At 49.0% G+C, this 27,051-nt stretch overlaps 1 protein-coding gene across 15 annotated transcripts in view; it reads right to left on the bottom strand.

Moving 5' to 3' along the window:
• Positions 1-563: 563 nt before the first annotated feature.
• The window catches only part of LOC116433709 (protein turtle), a 235,762-nt gene continuing 209,274 nt past the window's right edge, over positions 564-27,051 (bottom strand). For 12 of the 15 annotated variants that reach the window (XM_076370870.1, XM_076370869.1, XM_076370868.1 and 9 more), the window contains 7 exons: positions 26,389-26,660; positions 26,133-26,305; positions 24,433-24,513; positions 20,447-20,632; positions 19,406-19,633; positions 19,056-19,149; positions 564-7,649 (listed from right to left, as the gene is read on the bottom strand). In XM_076370870.1, the coding sequence (XP_076226985.1) occupies positions 6,437-7,649; positions 19,056-19,149; positions 19,406-19,633; positions 20,447-20,632; positions 24,433-24,513; positions 26,133-26,305; positions 26,389-26,660 (2,247 nt within the window). In that variant the 3' untranslated portion in view covers positions 564-6,436. Of the gene's footprint in view, positions 7,650-19,055; positions 19,150-19,405; positions 19,634-20,446; positions 20,633-24,432; positions 24,514-25,630; positions 25,700-26,132; positions 26,306-26,388; positions 26,661-27,051 lie in introns of all 15 variants that reach the window. The other 3 variants (XM_076370879.1, XM_076370881.1, XM_076370882.1) reach the window with 3 other exon arrangements.

The following is a 27,051-nucleotide window of genomic DNA, read 5'->3' as shown; positions in this document are numbered from 1 at the left end:
CAATTCCTATAAAAATTGTAACAATAGATTATTTTCAGTTTCTTCAGACACTCATTATAGTACTGAAATGAAACTATTTATTTTCAAAATAATTTCGAATATTCAATGAAAATATCAATAATTGCTAAACAAAAAAATCGAAACCAGTCATTTTGACTGGTACGTAGTCCCAGTGTTAAAATCAATGTACTTCGTTGCATTATAAGTAACTGAGTTGATAATAGCGTAATGCAAAGATTGTATAGTGAATGATTGTTGCCACGTTTCTTCGGTAAAAATGATAACCGTACAGAAAAATGGTGATTTCCATGGCGCTTAACACGTTAAGCAATTATCCGAGGTGATCGAGATAGGTGCCTCGCCCTGTGTATCGTCGACGATCCTCGTAACGTTATCTCCGGCCAGATGTAATGTACTCGTGTCGTTTGCAATCGGAATCGAGTCGTCTCTCGTGTCCCCGCGGGTCGCATACGTTTCTTAGAAAGTGCGGGAGGAGGTGGTATATCTGGAGCGAGCGTTTGTATAACGCAATCCCATGCAGAACAGAGACAACGATCTCCATGTTTTCCTTTCAAATGTCGCTTTATTTTCCATTTTATTTGATAATAAATTGTCTACAATTTGTCCTAGGTTAGTACGTCTTGGAGTTGTTCTCGTGGGGGGAGAGGTTCGCGAGAGAAGCATAGGTCAATCAATAAAACGGTGAAAAATGGAGGGTGGAATAAGCGAGCACTCGCGATGATGTTCGGCAAACGAAAACGCGCCTCTTTCTCTCTCAATCTCTCTCTCTCTCTCTTACTTTCTCTTTCTCTCACTTTCTCTCATATTCTCTCTTTCTCTCTTTCTCTCTCTCTTTCATCGATCATCGATCAATCGTTCAAACATCTTTCTCTTCGCTCTCGATTCGCTGTTTCGTGTCGCGCGTACAGGACGAAAAAGGGGGACGACAAGCGAGAAAGTAGTGAGGACAGACGGTACAGAAGAACGTTACTGTTGCGCGCGCGTATTGTGTCATAGTCTCTTTTGTGTCCGTTTATACGTGTACGTGTGTCTCTGTGTATCGCGTGAGGATGCGTGTCTAATCTGTCTGTCCGTGTACCGGGTGAGTGAGTGCTATACCGCAGCAATTTCACGGACGAACCAATATCGCGTTTAGAACGAATCGCGCGTTCTCCGTTGCTGCTTGGTGAACGAAGAAACTGAAAAAGGTGGCTCGTATCGGTGGTCGACGGAACGCGCGGCCGCGACGCGTCGATCGCGATCGGGATCCCGTCCGATCCGCGTTCGAACGAATCCTCTCGCCGCTCTCGGCCGACCGAAGGAGAAACGCGCGCGAAACGTAAACGAAAATGCGGCGCGTCGAGCCGAAACGATCGGAACGCGACCGGCCCCCGGAAACGACGTTCGCCGCGAGCGATCCACGCGACCGCGACCGGTAACACACCCCCTTTTTGGAACGAAACGGAACGGAACACAGGAACGTGAAACGAACGCTCTCGGTGAACGTAAAAACACGGCGCGTAACCGATCGATCGATCGATCCATCCGCTCTCGCGCGATCCCTTGCCGATCGCCGACGATCTCCGCTCGTCCCGAAGCCGCGCGCGGCCCGCGTGCGTTCTGTTGTCCGCGAACGTTCCGCTCTCTCTCTCTCTCTCCGACGGATGAGAAAATTTGTCACTCGCGACTCTTCGTGAGAAATACGCTACGCCTAGGATGGCTTTCAGGTACGTAAAGAGCGAATACCTAAATTAATTTCATCCGTATGCTCGGCCCGGCGTGTGCTTTACCGTACCGGGATACTCTAAATAAATAACGCGACGAAGGTATACGTGATCGCGAACGCAAAGGAGAAGCCGTGTTGTGAACGATGAAACGTTTGAGGTAGACAGAAGTGAGAAGTAGAAGAAACTTTTGGGGCGCTGGGCGGAAGAAATAGAAGGGTGGGGGGTGGTAGTGGTGGTGGTCGACGATGAGGGGTTCGCGATGAGAGGAAAACGGGGTGGGAGGTGAAAGGCCTTTTGCGGAACGAAAGGAATAGACGACATGAAACGAAGTTATTCGGATAATGATTGTTGATGACGAACGTTACACGAACGAATTCACGATTCAACCATATTATATTCACTTAACACGCGATCGCGCGGAACCATTGTCCATTCTCTCCCGTTCTACATCGAATCCTTCGCCTTGATCTCTGTATACACATATATAATTATTACTCGCTAAATATCTCTTTCTCCATTACTCTCTCTCCCTCTCTCTCTCTCTCTCTCTCTATCTCTCTTTCTATTTCCCTCTTTCTTCCTCTTACTTTCTTCAAGCTCGCACACGCATACACGCACGCATTCGCTCCCTGAAAAACTTTCGAATCAATTACGCCGCGCGATTACGCTCGAACCTCGTCCGCGGCAACCGCGATCGTCGGAGATGCTTTTGTGTTTTTCCCTTGCCGGTCGTCCATTTTTTATCCGGCGGCCGATCGTCCACTCTGTTTTGCGCGTCCTCTTGAGATCGTTGTATCTAACTATGATATATCTACACGTTACTTATATGCCTATATCGATTGGTTGGTTTTCTCGTCCGTCGTTCGTTCTCGTTCCCCTTTTCTCCCTCATGTCTCCCGGTTCAGCTGTTCCCGGCGTTGAAACAGTCGAGGGGCCGAGAAGCATCGGGAAAATCGTCGCGCGGGGGGGATCGTCGAACAGAATTCGATCGACGTTCCCGATATCCTCTCCCTCGTCGGCTCGACGTCCGTTCGTCCGCGTTATTCCATCGTCGAGTCTCACCGAAGGGGAAAACTGCGGGTGTGAATCCGAGCCGATCGCTGCCGTTCGACGTACAAAAAGTTTATCGGCCAATCTTCCTGTTCGTTTTCCCTCCGATCTTCTCGTTCGCTCGCGTCGAACTCGCCGATCGACGGGTGCTCGTTGCGACGTGTCGCGAGCATCGTTTAGCGCGCACCGGGGGATTATGTATATGTGGATCGGGGCGTCGTTCCTAACGCGACTTTTCTTTATTATGATACAATCGGCGGCGACCGATCGAAACGCGTGTCATTCCTCGATCGCGCGCCGGCTCCTCTCGTTCTTCATTCCTCAACGCTCGCTCGCTCGCTCTACTCTTTCTCTCTCTCGTTTTCGTCACTCTCCGTCTCTCGCCATTCGCCTCGAAATCCCGGGCAAATACGTAATTAATGTAATGGAATTAATCGTCGCCGCGTTCGTCGTTCTCGTTGATTAATACGCTACACGCTACGGTCGTTTACGATTTACAATATCAATTAATTATCAAATTATTAAGTCAACCATTAGAATTACTTTAGAATATTGGTACTCTTTCGCGTCACCTCCGCTTTCATTTTTCATATTTTGTTCGTCTATTCTTCTCCGTTGGAATCTCTGTTCCCCGTTCAACGCTCTCTCTCTCTCTCTCTCTCTCGCACACACCATTTTCTCCATTCTCTCTCTCACTTTCTCTCCCGTCGTATCGTCGCGAGCAGCATCCTCCTCGCGGTTTCAACGACGACGCACCGCGAGTCTCAAGATCTATCCGCGTGATCCGAACGTCGGTGACACGCGCGTGCATTCCACCTCGCTGTCCACGCTCGCTTCGTCTTTCGTTCGTCGCTTCAGCTCTCTCGTCCTCGTCTCTCTCGGCTCTCCTCTCGCGCAAACACCGCAGCCACACACGCATACACGCGATCCTCCTCTCTCCCCCTCTGTCTCTCTCTCTCTCTCTCTCTCTCTCTATTTCCCTCTTTCTCTCTCTCTTTCGCTCTCCGTTCCTCTCTTGCTCCCGCGCACGCATTCAGATACACGTCGAAACGGAACAGCTCCAATACCAGAGCGCGTTTCCGCTTGTTTCGTTTGGCGCGTTCCGAGTATAGTTGAATCGTGAGTAGGGCCCTTGCTAATATCTCTATAATATAAGTATGTATAATACGTACGTATATAAATTAGTGTTTGTACTATAAAAAAAACGTGAAACGCTGAGACGCGTCGAGGGCGGTTGACGGTCCGCGCGCGCGTGGCGCCGCGGGCCCGAGAGCGCGGTTCGATCGTCGTCGTCGTCGTCTCTAACGTCGCTCCGACGCGCGCACGAACGGAACGCACAGAAGTTGGTGACGGAGGGAAAGGGTCTCGCGGCCGGGTGAAAGGGGGTTTCGCGGACGAACTTCGATCCTTTCGGGGGGAATCGGCGCGCGGAACTTTCGAACGATCCGAGACGATCGGTCCCGTCCGGTTTTAGGTCGCGTTCCTCGTTCTCTCGCGCGTGATCGTGATTAGCCCGTGTTTCACCATCGAAACGCTCTCGGGCCCGCCTCCACAGGCTTCGACCTCGACTCCAGATGAATCGGTGCGACGCGTTCGGTGTGGATTTTACGTGGGTTCTCGAAAAACGCGCTTCGGTGTGTGCGCGTGTATCGCGTGGTTTCTATTATCTCTGCTCTCTCGCTCGTTCTCTCTTGCTCTTGCTCTCTCATGCACACATACAGACATTCCTCTCATTCTCTCTGTCTCTTTCGTTCTCTTCTCTCATCTACCTCTCTCTCTCTGTCTCTCTTTCTTTCTCTCGATGGCGTGTATACGTGTCGTGTCGATTAAACGTGTCCGTGTGCGTGTACACGCGTGTAAACGGCTCCGTGTTCGCTCGAATGCGCGGACCAGGGCCGATCGGCGGTGCTCCCGACGCGAGTGCACGATTCGCGTGTTCTGTTGGTTCGGGAGGTGCGAGCCCCTTCCGCTCGCGGCGAGCCGGGGCGGCCGCGATCGACGTTTTCCTCGTTTTGTTCATCGGTTCGAATTCGATTCGGTTGGCAGTTCGTCGAGGATATAGGAGGTCGCGGTTCGCGTGAATCCGGCCGCGGGAACGCTCGCCGGAGGAGCGAAAGAGGCCCCGGGGATCACGCGATCCACGCGCAGAGAAGACGGCGAGCGGTTTCGAGATGATCGCGGGAGGCGTGCACGCGCGTGTACGCGAGCCTCGTGGCCGCCCGGCCGAGCGCGCGCGCGCGCGCTTTCGTTCCATCGAACGTTGTTGTTTGTTACATTACTTTTTATTTTTCTCGGTTTTCTCCGTCGTATTTTTTTTTTGTTTCTTTTAATCTTTTGTTTTTACGTTGCTTAAGAAAAATTATTGTGCCGATAATATGTTGGGTCGCTAGCGAAACCCTAAACAGGCAGTGCAGTACGAGTGAGTCCTTAAGCAATCTCGAGGCAAGCTTCGGCCTAATATCACGTTTCACGAGTCCATTTCGCTCATCGATATAATTACTTTTTTTTTCTTTTTATTTTCATATCGTGTCTATTTGTATATGTACGCTTTCGTATGCGTGTACTTGTGTATATGTACGAGTGCGCGCGCGTATCTTCGTGTGTGTACGTGTGTTACGCGTTTTACATTCGTGTCTGTCTCGCGCATGTACGTATGTGTGTCTGTGTGTGTGTGTGTGTGTGTGTGTATAGTAAATCTTCGATTATCTTACGTGTGTTACTTTTTATCTGTTGCTTCGCTTTCGTGTTTATATTTCTCTGCTCCTCCTTCATCGTCTCCTTCTTCCTCCTCTTCAGCTCTCTTCGTTTAATTATCACTTACTGTGTACGATTAAGGTAATCTTAAGTGTCGGTTTCGTTTCTCTCCCCTCTGTCGAAGGTGTATACGGAGCACGGTACAGTTTCTTTGGAGTATCGTAACGCCGTCGCGTTCTACCGTTTCCGTTCCGGAGTAATCCTCGCACTTCCCTTCTCGGTTCCTTCGTGTTCCTCGCCACGAAACGTGTCGCGCTACCGAGACATCGTTTCCCTCGTAATTAGAACTCTTCCGGCGCACTCTCGTCTCCGCTCTAATCTAGAATACAGCGTCGCCGAAGATCGCTGCTCGCCGAATCGTTCCCGCGACCAACAGCGGCCGGGAACTCGAGATCCCTTCGAAATTCCATTCGCGACGAGCATCGACGATCCGACGTCGCGACGGTGTCTCCTTAACGTACGCGTTCTCTACTACGTTAGTCGTCGCGCCGGCGAGAATTGATGTATCCCGAGCTGACGCTTCGTAACAGCCTTTTCTTTACAGCAGATGGTTGGCCAGCTGGCGTAGAATTGACTTGAAGTCGGCCACGGCGTGGCCGCGTGCAGATGATCCTCGTTGCTGTAACGGTTGGTCTCCGATGATGATCACCACGTCCGCCTTCGAATCGCTGGAACAGTCGCGCGTCGCAGACGGGGTGTGTGTTTATTAGAATCTTTCCTTCGCTCCCTGACTGGAACATCTCGTCTGCCCCCGGGGGAAAGCTTCCGAGCGGCTCCTCGGAGCCTGGTCGCTTCTCCCAGTCGATTGGTCCGCTCGCGAGTCACGCTGGCTCGCGAGCCGGAGCAGACATCCAACGCTGTCCAACCAAAGAGACTCGTCCTGCTACTGAGAGGGAACAGTGGCGTCAACAGGCGCTCTCCAGGTGTGCGCTCTGCCTCCGCCTAGCCTGCCGCTGCCTGAACTGATGGAACTCTGCCTTCATCGCCTGCACCCTGGCCTCGATGTTGTCCCTGGTGTACCTGGGCGGCTGGTGGTGCACCGTGTGCACCTGGTGGATGTGCGGCACGTGGATGGTGTGGATCTGGTGGACCGGCGGCCTCTCCTCCCTGGTCGGCGTGGAGGCGGACGTCGGCGTCGGCGTGCAGGAGACCGGGTCGAACTCGTAGTGCCCGTCGACGCTGCCCGCGTCCACGGCGTTCTGGATGTGGGTGTGGCCGGCGGTCAGCTTCGCCTGGTCCTGTAGCTCGAGCCATCGGCCGACCAGGGGCGGCGGCGGTGGCCTATAAGGCGGCGGCCTCCACTCGGCCACCGTGCTGCCGCTCCTCGAGCTCTGGTTCTGCTGCGAGGTGTTCTTGCTGCCGAAGCCCGAGCTGCTGGACCTGCTCTCCGGCGAAGTCTCGAGGTCGGGGGACGCGGCCAGCTCGGGGGCGGACCTCGCGTGCCTCGCGTGTCTAGGCGGTAGCCTCGCCCTCGGCCTACCGGCAGGCTGAGGCGGCGAGGAGGTCGCCAGAGGCTGGACCGGGACAAACCTCCTGGACTCCGCGTGGATGGCTTTCAGCGAGGGCAGCTCCTGGCTGTACCGCTGGTGCATGCTTCGCAGCTGGAGGTAGTCGGGCGGCGTCGGGAAGGAACGTTCACCGGAGGACGGCTGCCTGACCGAGCTGAGATCGCTGAAGTACAACGGCGTCCACGGCACCTGGGGCCCGCTCGGCGAGCTGGCCAGGAACCTCGGCGACGAGATGGTGCAGATGGCCGGCGCGATCCTGGCCAACGAGTTCACCGTCCCGTGATGATGGTGGTGATGGTGCATCGGGGGCAGGCCGCCGTTGATGGACACGCCGCTCCCGTCGGACCTGAGGCTCAGCTGGCTGGTGCCGACCAGCGGCCGCCGCCACGAGGACTTGAGCCGCTGCTTCGGCAGGAACCCGCCGTCGTCGCTGCTCGACGCGTCCAGTATGCTGTTGTTCGCCGAGCTGAGCACCGAGTCCGCCACGACGAAACGGCCGTCGGCCGCGCGAGAGATCTTACCCAGCGGCCGACCGCGGCACGAGTCCGGCGTGTCCGGGGTCAGGATCTCCCGCAGGAGATTCAGACCTGGTACTCGGCTTTTTCTAGGTCTACGGGTAGGACAGAACGGCGTTAGACAGATCGCTGCGGTGGCGGTTCGCCGGTGACGGCGACGCGATCAACGCCGTCGCGGGAGGCTGCTTGCTCTTGGCTCGTCTCGAACGGTATCGAATCTAGATCGCGATCGTTCGTTACTTTCTCTTTTCGATTGGGTTCATTATATATGATATACTCGAGATTGGAATTTGTTGTGTATGTTTTGTGGATGATTACTTCAGGAAACTCGTCGCGAGTCCGTTCGATTCCGTTAGCGAGACGATGGCAGACCAAGGGAGCGAAAGAAGAATTCTCGGCAGAGCGCGACGGCTCGAATGGAAGAATGAATCTCCTCCGACGGCGTTGATCGGCCGCCGTACGTCAAGAACGTGCAACAACGACGTGAAAAACACACGCAACTGTTAAAACCACGAACAAAACGAATTCAAAGGAAACACAAGGAGCTAGTTGAAAGAAATCATAACGTTAGGCAGACGTACAAGTTGAACGTACAGGATAATCAGGTAAAATTCAATTACGTGTACGTATATAATAACGAATAACGGATGCAGGCAGGGAAGGCATGCTCATGCGCATTCCGGTGCACGAGTGGTCGGGCGTGACGTGGGTTGTGGGTGGGTGGGCGTTGCCAGTGACTGGATCTTTCTCTTTTCGTTCTTCTTTTTTGTTTTTGCTTTGGTTTCTTATGTACGTACATATACGTTATTACTTTTTTTTTGTTTTTTTCCGTTACTTTTTTTGCGTGTGAACAATTACATTCTTTTCTTTTTCTCGTTTTTTTTTGCTCTTTTCTTTTGTCTAAAAAAGAAGATCTGTTTTTTTGCCCAATTTGTTTGTAATATATATATATAGATTATTTTTTTGATTTTTTAGTGATAGCAATCGTGGATTTAGGTGCTCCGAAACTCGTCACCTTTTCTCCTCCTTCGGGTCCGGCAGCAAGGAAAGATGGGGGAGAGAGAATGTTGTAACACAACGATTACATTCACAAAAAACAATATCGTAGCGATAATGATAAGAAATATAACGCTAAATAACCGAACGTTACTTCTAGGCGGTGGTGTTTAGGGAGCAAATAGATAAATGACGTTCCTCGTTTCCACCATCCGGGCGTGTCTCGCGCGTTCTTCGTCACTTTCTCCGTTGTATCCGCGGGGATTGCATCGTTCGCGCGCCTCCCCGACCCGCCCCCCACCCCCGGAAAGAAAGAGGGGGTGGTTCGCTCGAAAGAAAAGACGGAACAAAACATCGTGACACCCGTGGGATAACGTCGTTCGCGGCAAACCAAAGGAAAACCGTGTAAAAACCGAGGGAAAACTGGTGAAGAAGAATGCGGATAGAACAAGATCAAATCGAACGAGATATATATATATGTAAATTATTGTCGGTAAATTGGGGCTGGTAGTGGTGGTTAGGGGGGGTTGGAGTGGGGGCAGTGAGGGTGGTTGGAAAAGAGAGAGAGAGAGGAGAGATCAAAGCACATCGAAATAAAGAATGCTCGTCGGTCGTATGGGATATCGCAGTGGGATCGAGCAACTCGTACAACGACAACCGTCGTATCAACGTTTAAAACATGGATATACAATGATAGTCGTATGTTTGGATGCAGTTTCGGGGGAGGGTATAGCCGCAGTGCGAGCGGCTTACCTATTGCTTTTCGTTTGCATATGTCCGAGTGTTCGAATGCGATCGCGTTCTTTTTACGGCTCGTCTAAAATCGATAGACTGGAAAAGAGGAAAAGAATACAAAAAGTTTCGGTTAAAAATTTCGATCGTTTCTTTCTTTTCGAGTTTTTAATTATTTTGTTTCGCTTATTTATTTGTTTTCTTTTTTTTCTCTATATATTTAGATTTTTTTTCGTTTTTTTGGTCGTCTATCTGTCTGTTCCTTCTGGTCTTTCTGTTCTCGTTGATTTTCTCTTTCTTTCTTTTTTCCCTTGTTCGTCAGAAAAAGGCGTATCCTGATCGGTTAGAACTGTTACGCACAGGATAACACGTCAGATTGCGTATTCTCATTGGCATGCTCGGTCAAGTGTGATCACATGCTACGTGAGAGAGAAAAGATTGAAAAGCGAACGGGCCGACCCCGTCTCGTTCCGTACTTTTCTAGTGATAGAAGTATATATATATATATATTTATATGTATATATATATATCTAGATTTGTAACGTGTGAAGAGAGAGAAAAGGGTTTCAAAAGTGAGAATAAACAGCCGAGGCCGATACCGGTAGATTCTCTTTCACAACGCAGCGATAGTTCGCTGCCGTTTTATAACTGCCGGGATCGGCCCGAGGCATGTAAGATCGTTAAAGAAACGAAGCAAACTACCGAATGAATTCTCGATAACAAGTAGTACTTCGGTACGGTGCATCTACTGATAGAGAAATTTTGCGCGAGATCCATGGAAACTTCAATATAATATACGAGCAAGGAAATGCGAAAGCGGAATCGACGGTTCGGCTCGGATCGCGGCGCGAGAACCATGCGCCTCGTTAAACGACTCCGTGGAACCGTCGACTCGCTCCGGGGGCCTAACGGTAAGTATCGTCTATCGATTGAGCGAGTGGCGTCAACGAGAGACGACGGACAACTTTGCTAAAGTGGACGTGAACGTGAGAGCGATCGTGATTTCGGTGAGCGAAAGGTGGAGTCGACAGAAAACGAGCGAGTGTGATAACGAGAATGAAAGAAGGGATGAAAGAAAGAAAGAAAGAAAGTAAGTAAGTAAGATAGACAGAAAGAAAGATAGAAAGAAAGAAGGAAAGAAAGTGGTAGGCCGTATGAGAAAGAGTATGCGCAGAATATTAATGCGATATTGGCAGATCGAACAGAAAAATCAACGGAAACCAACGAACGAACGAACGAACGAACGGAAGAAAACTGGTGAACGAATAAGGTGAACTATGGTTACGATAAATGAACAATGCTGCTGGTCGAGGCGAGATCGAGAATGAACATCGTGATTCGATCGGAATGGTACTGATATCAATGTCCCGCGTTTCACCGGGAACGGTTCTTGTGCAACGCCGCGAACAAATGTAGCCTCGTTCGCCAACCCCGAGCAATTTGCGCAAAAAAGAAGCAGAACGTGTTTCTGAAGGGGGGGACCGATGTGTATGCGTGCGAGTATCAGTCGCACGCAGCCACGTCGTCCACAAAGCGTGTTTAACAGTCTCGACACGAAACGTTCGTTTCAACTACTTAAGAACATCTACCGTCTTGCCTCGATACTTTTTATCTATGTACTCCCTAAGTCCGCCGAACGAAGGTATTAGGGTACTGACTGGATGTTACTAGTGTGACTCCTAGCTGTATTGCCTGTACTGCTGATCTCATCTACAGTCATGACAATCATCCTAAGTAGTAGATAGTAGTAGATGGTAGTGGTAGATTAGTAGGTCCTAGCAGGTACACATTGCAGAGCTGTAGTCTCGCACCGTAGGTTGTGGTAATAGTAACAGTAGTAGTAGTAGCAGTAGTAGTAGTAGTAGTTGTAGTAGTTGTAGTAGTAGTAGTAGTAGTAGTAGTAGCAGTAGTAGTAGTAATAGTAGTAGTACTAGTAGTAATAGTAGTAGTAGTAGTAGTAGTAGTAGAGTAGTAGTAGTAGTAGTAGTAGTAGAGTAGTAGTAGTAGAGTAGTAGTAGTAGTAGAGTAGTAGTAGTAGTAGTAGTAGAGTAGTAGTAGAGTAGTAGTAGTAGTAGTAGTAATAGTAGTAGTTGAGTAGTAGTAGCGGTGGTAGTACAGTAGGTAAGTAGTAATACTGGTAACGGGCAAGTCCCAGCGGCAAGTGGCAATTGCTCGCTCGATCGATCAACGACGAACCACACGAACGTATCGATCGGGTCTCGTTTGACCGATCGACGGATCGTTTGTTTTTGGCATTAGATGTTTCAGATACACACACAAACACATACATGTAATACCGTCGGCGAGCTCTCATTCTTTTCGTGGTCTCGGGAGCAACCGTTGTCTCGGGTACGTAGTAGTAGTGATGGTAGTAGCAGTAATAGTAGTAGTAGTAATAGTAGCAGTAGTAGTAGTAGTAGTAGTAGTGGTAGTACTTGGTAGTTTTTTTTTCAATGTGGCTAGCGGAGGTTAGGCTTACTGTTCCGCCTCTCTATGATAAACACGCTCTCGTAATCTCGATTATCGAGGTGGAGCGCGTGATGGTCACGATCACGGTTCGGGGGGGCCTGCTCGTGGACCGGCTCCGAGGTGGCAGTGGCGGGGGTGGTTACTTGCGTAGGAAGTGGTGGTTGATGAAGAGGTTGTGGTGGTGGTGGTGGTAGTTGCGGATTCAACGGGCTGCAACGGGTCAGCGTCGAGACTGACTCGCCGCACGCGTTTAGATTTGTCGACCTACAGAAAACACAGAGAGAGAGGAGGACAAGAGACGCCCACGTGTTTTTTTCTGTTTTTTTTTTTTTTTTGTTAAGTTTCTTTCATCTCTAAACTGTTCATCGTACAACATTTCATTCTGTCTCTCGTTTCGTTTCTTTTCTTACTTTCTTTCTTATTGCGTTTATTTCTCGTTTGCCGTCTATATATATATATCGTTTTCCTCCGTTTTCTTTCTTTTCTCTTACGTTCGATTTTTTTTTCTCGCCCGCGTTCTTTTCTCGTTTATCGTTAACGGCTCGGCGCTCGTTTTCCCCGCGATACTTCTATCGCGACTGCCGTTCCTTCGCGGAACGGCACCGCGGCAAACGGGGAGAGAGAGGCGGAGGCAGAGAAAGAAGAGCGATCGCAGGCGGTGGCGTCATTGTGTCGTTACGCTCGATCCCCGGTACTTCTTCCACCGGTTGTTCCCCGACCCATCCCCTTCTGCCCCTCCTGTACCCTTCGATTTCCCATCGCGAGCAGCGAAAATTCGCCCGGTGACCGCTCGCCGACCTCTTTCTCTCCGTTCCGGCCTCTCGATCCCCAGGCAGAATTTTTTTCTCTAGCATCTCGCGTGTTGGCTCTCTTCTGATCCTTGCTCTGACCGCGATCCTCGAACGTCGATCGTCGAGGTTCGACCAGGACCGTGTCCGCGGTCCGAGCTCGCTCTCCTTCCGGTTTCTCCCGTTGTTCGCCGATCGATCGCGCGGGAGGCGCGACTCGGGGCCGCGAACCCGATCCTGCGAGTGGAAATCTTGGCAGTGGCTGAACCGTCCAGCCCGTTCTGGATATACGTGTTAGGTATAAAACGTGCATTATCGGCCCGGCCCGTGAATGCCCGAGGGAGAAAAACAGCGTTCGCGCGTCAACCGAAAAACGGGGCTTATCGCGGGGGTCGGCGGGAGGACGGATGGAACGGATGGATGCCTGGGAGCAGGGACTTCTCGCGTTCTTATTGTGCGTCTCGCGGCGGAGCAGCGAACGAATGCCGATTTAACCCTTTGCACCCTGTGGACGCCACTCAGTCGCCGTACGATTTGTTATAGCAAATTATGAAGTAGTGTGTTTGAGCCTTTGGTTTGACACATTGCGTACTGGTAGCGAGAAATCTCGTTTTTATATAGACACTTATGCAACTTCGCTAATTACAGCATTGAAAAAAATATAAAGTTTGATTCGAATTGATTATTTAAAACATATTAATCTGAGTTTGCTATGTATAGTGTTATAAGTTGACCTCAGTGAAAATCCGCACAATTCAGTTTTCTGAGAATTACCCGGTACGCGATGTGTTAAGTCGATTTATTACGGAAATCAAGTTAATCCTTATAATGGTTAGAATTCTTTATAGTCTTTTTATTCTTTAATGGTTCTTTAATGTCTTTTTTAATTAGACGACCGCATAGAAAGAATTATAACTACAATCTCCTTCATTATCTTCAATTGAAGTCGCTTAATTAATTCGGTTAGAAACTGTGTCTTGTAAAAACCGTATTTGATGAATTAATAATCCCACTTCAAGACTTACCAAATAACAAAAGAAAAGACAAACAGAATAAAAGGCAACAACCAATCGGTTAGCCAAGTGTTAAATCGACTCGAATCAGTTTCAAAATAAACGGTTCAACATTCCGTTTCGTACGTTGCATTACGTGAAATATTCAAATAAAACTGCTCTTTCTTTAATTCATCTACTCCTTAGTTTCCACGAGTGTCGACTAGATTTCAGAAAGCACACTTCCGGTAGAAGACTCGAGCGCAAAGGGTTAATCGATCGGTTCGCAAGGAAAGTTCCCGAACCCGGAAACTCGCAGAATTATGAAACTTGGCGAGCGAAGTAATACTGATACGTTTCAATTATCTTTTCAATCCTCGATCGCGACTGATCATACCGTCGACCATTCACGCGACTCAATTTGAACGATAGCGATCCGATATCGATTCGACTCCGAACGATTCCGGCCGCGCTTGAAAAGCCGTAATTAACAGAGACACGAGTTCAATCCGCAGATTTCCAGGATCCCGATTCGAATTACTTACGGCACGCCGTGCGCGTCCGATCCGCGACAGACGCGCGTGCGCGCGGGGCTTAATATTATCGACGCAAGTATCAAACGAGCGTTAATCGCGTTAATACAAACACCCGCGACGCTGGGCGTCGATGGCGGCGAGCATCAGCGATATTTTCACGGCTAATCAAACGTCGAAAGTGGCCGGGGTTCGATTTAAATCGTGAGTCCGCGGTTTCGAGTGGCGCGGGTATGCCCCGGCGATAAGCCCGGCTGCAAAACTCCGCTCGGATGTTTCGACGTTGTCCGGCGCGCTCGAATGGACGCGTCGATACACGAAACAACCGGCGGACGTACGGGGAGCGGCGGTTGCGGAAAGGGTGCGGGAGACTGGAGAAACTGCGTCAATGAAAATGAAGGACGGTGAATGAATTACCGTGGAAAATCATTCGCGACCGGTCGACGCGGGTTGAACGAACGAAAACAAAACCGAGGGCTTACGGGGAAGAGGGGAACAGAGAACGGGGAACGAAAAAAAAAGAGAGATATATATATATATATATATGTATATGTATATATATATATAGAGAGAAAGAGAGAGAAAGAGAGAAAATGATAGTGACAGAGAGCGAGAGAGAAGAGAGAAAAAAAATGATGGAGAAGGGAAAGAAACGGGCGTCGAACGACAAACGAAATGGCTCGTCGCGGGAAACAAAGGCGACATACGATCCAGAATAGGCATCACTGCAGTCGTATTGTGGACTTTTGGATGCCACGATGGAAATCATAATAGTCGGCTGAGTACCCGCTACTACACGTGCAGTCCGCTTGGCGTGATTTCAAAGCTGAACACCTCGGTGTTATCGAGGCCGATTCTCATTTATACGTACGTACGGTTCGTCGGGAAAATGCGATGACGTCGGCGAGCGTGCTCTCTCTCTCACGACCGTTTTCTCTTTCTCGACCGAACTCTTTTTCCCGTACGTATGATAACGTGCACACACCGTTATGTGTGTGTGTGTATTATATCGTTCTTTTTTCTTCGTCTTTTTTTCTCGGCTCTTTCTTTTTCTACGTATTTTTTCATCGCCATGCTGTTTCTTTTTTTTTCGCTCTAGATCGCATTACTCGGTCGGTTGACTCTGTTCTCTCTGTTTTTTCTATTTTTTCTGTTTTTTTTTTTTTTTTGCCGGTTCGCCGGTGTAGGCGGAAGACGGGAAGGTTTCGAGCGGGGCCCGCGCTCGGTCCGATCCGCCGCCGAGCCTCGCCACTGCGCGAGAGACAGCCGCGCGGCCGAATCGAACGATTCGGGCAACAATGCGACGGGGAATGCGACCGGGATCGAATCGCTCGGCGAACCCGGCTATGCCGCCTCGGCGTCGCGGACCGAACTGTGCGCCGGCGGCGTCGCTCGATCGTTCCTTCGCGCTTGGAAAGGTCGATCCGCGTTGGACGATCGGACGTGGAGATGTCTGTGCACGGTTCCTCTCGGGGTTGGACGCTTATTGTTTGTACCGTTACGTTCTGTTGTTGTATGAATGAAGGGAGCTTCGAGCTTTTAGTTGTGTACGCCACTGTAGTCATTTCTTTAACCCTTAACCCTTAGCAGTCCTCGAGTCAGACTCAACATTCTATTTTATTGCAACCTCTACCTTTAACAATTTGTTTTATATTTATTTGTAGCATCACAATTGTATTTGAAGGTAACATTTCAGTGACTTCTAAATATTCTTGAATAAATAAATGCGTCATATTCAGCTGTAGTTGAATGAACTAACGTCGACGTGAACCTCAAAGTGAGAAACCAAGAGCACTCCGGACCGCAAAGGGTTAAAATGATGAGTGGGGTCCTATAGGGAGTCCAGAAAGTATTTTTCTTTAACGCTTTCACGTCCGGTGACCTCAACGTGGTGCTATTGGAAATTACACGTATCATTAAATACACGTATTACACGTATCATTTAATAAAAAGCAGCTAAGTTTATTATGTTGTGAATTTTATATTTTATATTTGTACATTTTAATGAGCAACTTTGCAAAAAGTTCCGGCACAGAGAAGAAAATAATTGTGAACCGTGCGGACGTGAAAGTGTTAATAATCTTGCAAGTAATTTTTTGTAATTTTTCATATTTTATGGATTTTCTCTTTTTTCGTCAAGTATTGTGGATGATTTGTCCATTCTAAAATCATTACCGTTATTTTGTTTTTAGCTATGAACATACTGAAATGCTAATTCTAGACAGAAGCTAAATGTTTCATGTAGCTTTTCTACTTTAAACAGACTAAATTATTAATTAATGATTCTAATACTATTTGTCATTGTTACGAGAGAATAATTAATATACAAAATACTAAAAATTCTCGAGCTCAACGTGTTAACGATTTCATAGTTGCCACGTCAGTTTTAACGTTTCTAATTTCAACTGTGTTTTCAGGTGGATCATTTGAACCACCTATATCTCCACTGATTCGGAATCATTGACGTATCATCGAGACTGTTGTACGTCCCTCCTTACAAATGGAACAACCGTGCCACGTCCGAGCGGGCAACGCAAATCGACCGGAACTCTCGCAGCCGTGCACGCGCAGAGACGGACGCAAAACAAGTCCATTCGGGGATCGTTCGACGATCGTCGAAACGGATCGGTCTCTCCAACCTCGTCCAAAATACCTCTGCTGCTGCGGTTTAGTCTGCCGTTTTACGTGATGGGTCATACACACGTGTGGTTGCTCGCGCTGTGTCATGTACGGCGCAAGATCAAAAGAGATCTTTCGGTTCTCTAGGATAATCGACCTCCCCTTGTCCCGTTCCCTATTGTTTTCGCCTCCGTTACGCGTGTCCCCACCGCCCTTCCGACGAATTACGTAGAACCTCGCTTATCCGAACCTCTATTAACCGAGCCATTATCGTACTCTCGGTTACATGAAAAACTAGATAACACGTTGACACAAATATCGTCTACAACCGTCCAATATTCGTGACACCATACGTTATATTAACCCTTTGAACTCTGTAGGCTCCAATATTGCACCAGTTATAATATCAAATATTTTAACGGATCAAAGAAACTACCTAATTATTCGATTTTCCACACATCCAAATTTTGTAAGGAAAATAAAAGATCGAAGGAATGTTATAGTATTCTTCATTTTCACTGGAGATACCATAAAAATTAGTTGCAGCTGATAAATTATAAAATCATCTGGAGTGCTAAAGGTTAATATTATAAACCAAAAAATATAATTTTATTCTCAAAGTATAAAATCTTGACCGAACTAGAATCGACTAGTTGAAAATCAAAGAATTCCTCACCGGTTTCAAAGTGTCAACGTGTTAACACTAACTACCGAGTAATTCGATTAGATCTTATAATCTATCCATAGAAACTCCAACACTTGAGATTCCACTCGATTTACAATTTAATCTAAATCACTTTCATCGCTCATTTCCCTAAGCATCTGTTCTTCCTTAATACTAGGTTTACGGAACGCGTCAAATCGACGCATATTGGATTTTAGAAATATTATTTCGTAAATGTTTACGCCGATTTTGATCGATGCGATCACACTGACATGTACCCCAATTACCTGCTATCAAATCTCCAGTTTCCACAATCTAAATAAACGAACATCGATTCTTTTAGGAATAATAGAATGAAGTGTACAATAAATGCCCGTAAACCTAGTGTTAACTAGAAGGATTTCAATATTTAACTCTCCATTTAAGTAACTAGATTATCAAGGAAATATTAGGATTCTTTTCCCTGGTTAAAACTAGAGTCAAGTGGAATTAGATTTTATACTAGATTTAATTACTAGAATGATACTTAGATCGGTAATACTTAGATTCATCTTGGAACGAAGGCTAATTATACTCATTCTATCCAATTTCGAAACTTCGACAGTATTATGAATCAAAGACGAGCAAAGAATAAATAAACTCGCATCGATTCTTTTAGGAATAATAGAACGAAGTGTACAATAAATGCCCGTAAACCTGTTAAGAACTGCAAAAGTGAGTGTAGAAGTAGATCATTTCGACGTACTCGGTAGTTCTAGATACGCACGTTCGTATAACAGAGAGTAAACTTCCAAACGCCAAAAGCAAAAATCTCCTATAAAAACAAACTACATCATCCAACCTTCAAAACTCGAATTCTCGCAATAAATAAGATCAGGAGACAACCGAGCACACGCGATCCTCGTGTTCGGATAAGCGAGGTGCCACGGTGGAGGGCGGCAACCGGTGTTCCGCGGAGGAACGGGTCGTCCCCCGCGTCCCTGGCGGGCCTCCCAGGTAGACACGGCGATAGCGATCTGGTAGATCAAATGGGAACGGTGTCGTTCGCCCGATAACGCATACTTACACACCGCGTTCCGACTGGTCGGAGGCAGGCCGTCGATCGGGCTCGGTTATCGAACGAACGATCCGCGTCCCGGGTCCAGTGTCAATACATAACCTCGATAAACTCGTGACAATAGAAACAACGTATAGTAATATATATGTATTATATAGAGATATATATATATGTATGCATAATCAGGTAATAGAATCATCTCGAACATTTTGTCAGCTATTGATTACTCGTGAGAGGTTTCGTAAATGCTTGCGGTGCTTCGGTCGCCTAATGCTCGTAAGAGGGGGTGGAGTGGACTTAATTGCTAGCTCTGGCTAAACCTAAGTGATGTATATCTCTTCGAGGTCTCATCTGCCTCGTCCCGTACTTTCCGTATAATCTTAGCCGTTTCTCTGTTCCATCGAACCCGAAATTTCCGAACGAGAGGCGACACCTCTGTCTCGTCTCGTACAGGGACGGGCGCAGATGCGACCTCCTACGTCCTCGGTTCTGGCATTAAATCGTTCGAGAGTGTCCCCGTGTAACAGGGGGACCGAGAGATTCAAAGTGTGATTCGGATATATATAACCTGTATGAGTTCTCGATAGAAAGAAAAACGAGAAAATAAATGGAGAAAAGTAAACGTTAACGATCCGGCGGTTTGACACTCACTTTTTCAAAGGCACTGTTCCCTGGGGCCCCTGCCCTGCGCCGTTCCTGGCGTCGGTGACCCGGCAGGTCACCATACTATACGCTGAAAGCAGTTCTACAATGTTACAAAATTATGTTAACTGGATAAGGGGCGTGTTCGTGTGGACAGGTGGCTCGCCCAGCTCCTGCGTTACCGCAGTCGTCGTCGCCGTCCTTCTTGAACAGTTCGTCCGTCGCCGCCGCGGAACGGACGAAGTCACGAAGGAGGCGTTCGCGACCGAGAGCCCAGGTGCAGGCCAGAGTCGGGGACGACGTGACACGACGGCGATTTAATACGGACGCGTCAAGGCGTCCCGGCCGCGCTCCCCTACCTTTCTCCTGTTTTCGTCTCTTCCGCTTATTGCATATCTTCACCGCGCATATGCTCAGGATGATCGCGACGATGAAGAACAGTATACCACCGACCACGCCGGCGGTGATCGCCTTGTGCTTCACGCGGGCGGGCACCGGGAATTTCACCTGCTCGCTGGCGCCGTAGTTCGTCGCCGAGTTCGCGAACACTTGGAAATAGTAGGTCCTGCCGCCGACCAGATTCTTCACTGCACGCCGGCCGCGTTCGCGCATGAAACAGGGAATCATTGCTTGATCTGTGATTTACTGTTTTATTTACTGGTGAACCTGATGTATCGGGAGTTTCTTGTTCTTAGGGTTTGAGGAATACTAGTTTGTATGAACTGGAAGTAAGTCACTCTAATTGGTTAACAGTCTTAGATTTAGCCTTGAAATATTTTATACTTTCTAATTAGATGTAGGCAAGATTCTTTAAAATGAATTTAACCAGAAATCGTAAATTAGGTGAAGATATTTTCTTTCAAATATTCCTCGTATCGATGGAATTTATTAACCCTTTGTACTCGATATAGACGACATTCTTTAAAACGAGGAAATATACGGAAATTAAGAAACAAAGCCATCTTATTCCAATGTTTCGCGTATCGATGCATTGTACGAAGGTTGATAGTACATATAAAACTTTCTAATTTTCCTAGAGTCAATTAACCCTTTGCACTAGAAAGTTTTTCACTGGAAACATTCCACATTTTTCGACGACATAGACGACATCGTTTGAAATTTAACGATAATTCACAGATAAATTAAGCGACAAGCTATTTTATTTAAATATTCCCCATAGCAATACAAAGTTCAATTTAAAATACTAAATATTCAACTTAGTTTTGCTGTATCAAATGGTGACTGAGAGTCACCTCTCGAGTGCAAAGGGTTAACCATCGTTCACCGGTGAGTATCCAATGATCTAACATACAACGATCCCACGTCGATAACGAGAAACAGTAAGAAAAGTGATCTTTCGATAGAATATCGATGAACGCAGCGCAGCTAGGAATACCTACCCAAGTAACTGGTTTCTTCGGGTCGGATTTGTCCCTTGTTGAGCGTTTTCCAGGGTCCGTCCGTCTTGTACTTAATGGTGTAGTACTGGATAAGGTGGTTCCGTTCCACAGGAGCTTGCCAGGTTATCAGGAAACCGTTACTGATCTCTGTCACCGTGAGATTCTTGGGGGGACCTGGCTTCGGTCCTGACGATTTAAATCGAATTAGCGTGATCGTCGTCGGCACCGCCCGCGGGGATACAGAACGGACACTCCGGAGATACTCGAGAGACGAGGACGTGCCTTCACGTTTCTTTTTTTCTCTTTTTTTACATCACGGCCCCAGAGCGTCGATTCAAAGCGTCATTAACGTTTCCTCGAATCTGCACGGTCAGATACGGCGTCGCTCGGGATTGGCGTTTGCGGCGTTAATAACGCTAACGAATGTATGTCGGAAGCAGTTAGGCCGTAACATTATATATGCGAGTGGCGACGACAGAAGATGACCTCACGCGTCTCCGATTCCACCGAGGAGTTGCATCAACGCGGTTCCGCGGACGGTCCGCGACGCATCCGCGCGGCGGACGCCAGCGACGGGTAACGTTACCGTTCGCCGAGATTTATTTGTCGTTCCGTTTAATTGAGAGACGCGCGGGCACGCTGGAAAACGGAGGATACAGAGGGAAACGGAGAGTGACGAAGAGAAACCGAGAGAAACCGAGAGACAGGAAGAGAATGAGAGACAAAAGAGAGAGAGAGAGAGAGAGAAGAGACGAGAAGAAACGCGAAATAAAACCGAACAATCGGCGAGCGTGGAGAGCCGTTGTTCTTGTTACGATGAATTTGCCCGCGCGCAATATTCCCGATTATTTGCGAACGCGGAACAATGGCCGGACACAATACGATAAATTTCCACGATGGAAAAACATATACCTCGCAGCCGGGGCGGCCTATATTTCCGCGATCGTTTCTGCGGTATTTACAGTGTCCGTATTTGTTAACTTCATTTCCATGGGCGTGCACTCGCGCCTCTCCGCGCGGAATAAATTGCCGGGCCGCCGCGCCGCGCGGGCCGCATTAGGAGGCGCGGTGAAAAACACGCGAAAACAGCGTCGCCCGTCCCTTCCTACCGAGCATAAAAATATAAATGGTTTCCCGATGGAGCTCGAAGGCAGCGCGAACAACCGAAACCCGGTTATTGTGCCCGAAAAAGCTTTTCACCGGTGTAACAGTGAAACGCGAGTGGCTGCAATTAATTCGGCGAATGGAAATTTTTGCCCCGCGTCGCGCCGGGCACTTCCGTTTTTCTACCGTCGAGGCACGCCGCGACTCTTCGCGCGACACGCTTCCGTCTCGACGGTTTTAGGCGATGATCATTATTCTCGTTCGGGGGAAAGTTAATCGCGGACGCGCCGCTGTCTCCTAATCAGCGCGATAGAGAGAGCTCCGTCGTCCCGATTCATTATCGATTCGTTCTTCAGCCTGCCACTCGAAAATAACATCGAGTCGCGTTCGAACGTCGCCGCGTTTGTAGAAGCGAGCCACGTATCGCGGGGAATTTCGGAATCGCCGCACGGGAGCGAGTTTTGATGAACGTTTCTTTCTCGTCGGGAAGCCTCGATGAAGCCGGGGCCGATGACAGCGAAATCCGCTCGCGCGGGAATTTTTCCCGGGCAACGGAAGACAGTCGGAAATTCGGCGGAGCCGGGATCAGCCTCCGCTCCCGGGAAGCTTCGCGGTTCTGCGCTTGACAATCGAATATCGCCGGATAACGGGAGGACGGGCCCAACGAACGCGACTCGTCCTGAACGCTGGGCGCAGTCATTAACTGCAGTCCCGCGGAATTGTTATTTTTCCAGCTCCGGGCAGCTCTGCGCGATCGATACTCGCCCCCGAGCCCGCTGACCCGGACGATAATGGTTAATCCTTCGGTTAAGAGGACTCTAATCGCGGAGAAAGCGGCGATCGCAGGCTGCCCCGGCGTTTCTGCTTGAGCGTGCAATAATGCCGCGCGGTTTCGACAGGGGTAGATCGGAGGGACCGATCTTCGATGGAGCTCGACTCGGAAAATAAACGGCGGGGCCGGTCGAGGGTGTCTAAATGAAATCTCGCGTGGAACGTAATAAGGGAGATCCGAACGGAATCGGCCGCGACCGGGGAGGAACTCGAGGAAACACTCGGGGAACGAAAGATTAACGCAAATAATACGGACGAGGATGAACGGATAATGTAGTTTTAAGACAGTGGGACAGCGAGTGTTCTAATGGAGGATTCTATATGGTTTCAGCTGTGATTATATGTTAACCCCTTGCCTTACAATAACGTGTCAGACTCGTGGCGTTGATTCTTCTCGTTACTCAATTCTTCTGAATTGAAATTAAATATTATTCTTTTGTTACCAATTATTATACTTTATAGTAAAGATTGATATAGAATATGCTTATCATTTTATTCTTTTTGTTAATCATTATTAATGTCAAAGTAGTTGTATCGATCATAACTGAGAAATAAATCGTAGGGCAAGGGGTTAATGTTTGCGAATGAAGATTATGATGGTTCATTAGTTAGCCTGCGTAGGACCAGAACGAAGACGTCGGTTTGCGTAATATTTGTGAAGATATAGAAAAAACCGAGCGCATGGCTATGTTAAAGGCGATGTTTTGTATAGAGTGGTGAAAGATTGTTGGCGATCGTACCTAAGTCTATGCAGGTACAGGTAGTTCGGCGAGCGCGGTCACTTCGGAGTGAGACTAAGGTTTTATTGCGAAGGGATTACTGGTTCCAAGGGATGCGCCGAAAGGTAGAAAAAGTTATTCAAAGTTGCGTAGATTATATTCTAGCGGAGAGAAAGCGAGGTGAACTAAAGGGATGTGTATTTTCCATAAGCAACGATGAAGTGTTAGCGACGTTTCACGGCAATCACTTAGTGTCATTACGAAAAAGAGATACGAGTTTCGCCGTCATAAATGCGTTTTTAAAATTAGTATAATTGTAGAAGTTGTAATACAACCGAAGCGATCGAACACGAAGAAACAGTCAATTCTGTTTCGAAACCCTCGACGAATTATTCCACATACTGACCACTTGTGTAGAGACACCGAAAGAACTTATGGACCCTGCGATACCTGAGGTCAGGCATCTTTTGTCAGGAATGGCCGAGTGTAGTATCGTAGTTTCAACCCTTAGCACTTCATGATGTTTTGTAATCTATCAGCAATTGCAACTAATTTTTATAGTATTCCTATAAAATTTTTTTGATCTTTTATTCCCCTTCGTAGTACAAAATTTGGATGTGCGGAAAATCTAATAATTATAGGATAGTTTCTTTAAGATTCATTAAAATATTTAATATTATAACTGGTGCAATACTGGAGCCTACAGAGTTCAAATGGTTAAGACAGTGGGACAGCGAGTGTTCTATGGGCCATAAAAGAGAAAGGGACTCATGGAGACCAGGCCCAAGGGTTGGTGGGTCTTTCCGAAGGATGCAGAAGTGGGGTGTTGCAGAAGTTGAGAGTAGGGTGTTCGAGAATTCGTCGGAAGTGTAACAAGAATGCTTGTGGGGGAGAGAATGATTTTAACCAGTTAAGTGTGGAATTTAGTTTGAAAAATCTTTCATTGCGCGCGCAATAAAATCAAATAATGAAGTGTAGTTAAATGCAAAATATACCCTAACGAAAAACTAAAACGGAGCGAAGAAGAATTACATGTTTATCTGAAAAAATGAATAATCCAATATGCGTCAATTTGACGCGTTCCGTAAATCTAGTGTCAAGAGTTTCAAGATGACGCGTATACTCGTCAAACACAGTTAACTGGTTAAAGTGTTGAGAGACTTGGAGAGAGTTTCGTTGACCTGAGAAGAGAAAAGACCTGTACACTGCGAGCTACATCGTTTCTATTTATTCCTCCTCTATCCAACGATCTATTCCTACGTTTCTTTCAAAACAAAACATACGTAAATACCATTAATACCACAATAATAAAGAAACAGAAAGAAATGATACCTTTCGGGCGCATGATCGGCGGGAAGACCGGGTTGCCTGTGGAATCGGTCGGTAACACGAGGGTACTATAATCTAAGATGTCTGAAACGAGAAAGAAAAAAAAAGAACAAACGTGCGGCGGTGAGAAACGAGCGTGGTCGGGGCGGGTGGCGGTCGCGCGCGGTAATAACGGCTCGCAGGGAGCACGCCCGGACGTGCCGCAGGAGATGGATCCCCGCGAATCCGATCCACCGGAATTCTCGTTAAGCTGGCTGTAATCGCGTTACTCGAGGCAGGCTAACGAGTTTCGGGGCCGGTGATGCGTGGACTGGCGGCGGACGGGGAAGGGAAAAAAGGCCGCGCGGAAATTGAAGCGCGGGGGAAAGAAAAGGCGCGCGCGACGGGACATATGTACGCGCGCGGCTCATTGGGACGCCGGAATTTTCGTCGCGGGGTTATTAGCGCGGCTCACGGCCGCCGTTATTAATATGGAAATGTCGGGGAAATAAGGGTCGGACGCGTCGGCGCCGCGATCTCGCGGGATCACGGGGCCGGCGCGGACGTGCCGAATGAAGATTCACGCGCGCCGACGGGAACGGGGAGATCGGTGCGCTCCCCGTTGCCTCGGACCGGATGGAAATCCGTACGTCGGCTTTCGCGGAGGAGAAACCGAGGCACCGTGTGTACAAATGGAAGCCAATGAACCGGCGGATTCGGGGGAGGAAATAAAAGCGGAAACAGAATGAACGGCTCGATAGGTTTTCCGATACGATAAGTCGCAGCGGAAGTCTCCGTTGCCTTCCTCGCTCCCCCGCTTCTTCTTCCGCCCCTCGCCGCGGTATCTCCGCCGACGTTCCGCCTCCTCCTTCCGTTCCCCTCGATTCCTCCGCGTCCCTGTTTTCGGAAAGTTTCCCCCGGCGCGACCGCGAAATTCTCGCGCGCATCGGGCATCCCCGGGGGTTCGTTCCGCGCGAGGCATCTTTACGGAACCGTTGAACCGAGGTTCTTTGTTGGCCGGCCCGTTTTTAGGGGAACCGTCGAGCCCGGTCGGTCGGTCGGTTTCACGGTCGATCGTGCCCGAATGCCGGACCGTCCCTTTGATTCTCCGGCCGGCTTTATCTCGGCTCGAGTTGTTCCGACGCTTCGCTCCGCGGCTGCTTCCCGGCCTCTCGGTACCCGCTCGCGATTAATCAGCTGCGACTCCGTGGACGGGGCTTACCGCTTTGATCCGTGGCCGCGGCCTGGCCGGCGCTCGAGGATGGAGTCTCCGAGTGCGTCAGCGCCACGTCTTCGGTGCGACGGGCGGCCGGAGGACAGCGTTCGCATGGGAGAGGCAGTCTCGTTAGTCGGTTAGTGCGGGGGAGGGGCAGTTAGTGGAGTTGTTAGCGGCGGTGGTAGCGAAACGGAGGATTCCGGAATTTCGATCGGTGCGTTTCAATTGGCAACGCGGCGCGCCGCTATGAATATTTAACGCGCCGACTGCCGGGGGAGTCGCTTGTTGCTTCGCGACGGCGATAAATCGCGCGAGCAATTATACCGGAGTTCTTGCGTTACGCTATTATCTAGTTCGGTCGAGTTGTTAAATACGTTCATCGAACTTTTTACGATTCGGATGCTCCGGTTATCGGCAGTGGACGCGTTAAGAACCGCGGGCAAAACGGCGTCGATCGCGAACGTTGCACCGCCACGCACAAGATAGACGGCGAAGGAACGATCGTTACCAAGAGTCCTGATAGTAATGACTTTGCTCAGCATCCCGTCGCCCAGGGCGTTCTTCCCGATCACCTGGAACTCGTACAGCGTGCCCGGCGTCAGGTTGTTGATCGTCACCGTGGTGCTGCCGGAAGGCGTCACCGGGATCGTTAGCCATTCCGACGTGCCCGATTCCCTGTACCTGCGCGACGCGAGAAAAACTTTCCTTGAGAACCTTCCGAAAGACGCCTGCCGACATTTCGAAGGGTTCCCGGGGTTCCTCACCAAATGGTATAGTCTTGCTTGTAGTCGGGCCCGCCGGAATAGCCCGCCAGCCACGTCAACGTGACGGAGAACTCGGTCGCGGTCCCCGACACGTTGTACGGCGCGTGCGGTTGGGTCCCTTCGACGATCAGCTGCGTGGACGCCGAGATCGTGGCCACCTCGTTGGTCGCGACGCACTGGTAGAAGCCGAAGTCCGATCGCCGCAGGCTCTCGATCGTCAGATTGCCGCCGATGATCTTCGCCCGGTTGCGCTCGATGGACGCGCCGTCTCTCTGCGCAAATCAATCGAGCGAGCGTTAGATTGTGCACGATGTACGAGGATATCGCAGCGACGATTCGCTCTCGAACTCTTCTTACGAGACAGAAGTTTTGTCTTAAGGAACGACTGTTCTTCGGAAACTACCGTAGCTGCGATATCTCGCGAACGGTTCGCGCGAGTTTGGCTTTAAACGGATAACGAGCGGAATTAAACCGTGCGATTTAAATTGCTCGTTAATCGATCGATCGGTCCGGGAGCCGGCTCTTTTTCCCGGGCGGACGCGAAACGAGCGTAAAGCGATCGCGGGTATCGCTCGAATTTCAATTAATTAGAGTCCCGATTGAGCGAAGGGTAATCCGAGAGAGCCGGCCGTCGGCGAGCTCCGAATCGGATCGCCGGTTTTT

This window comes from Nomia melanderi, chromosome 9 (genome assembly GCF_051020985.1).
Source record: "Nomia melanderi isolate GNS246 chromosome 9, iyNomMela1, whole genome shotgun sequence".
Lineage (NCBI taxonomy): Eukaryota > Metazoa > Arthropoda > Insecta > Hymenoptera > Halictidae > Nomia > Nomia melanderi.
Note: the sequence above shows the minus strand (reverse complement) of the source record. Positions and strands in the feature narration are given on the sequence as shown.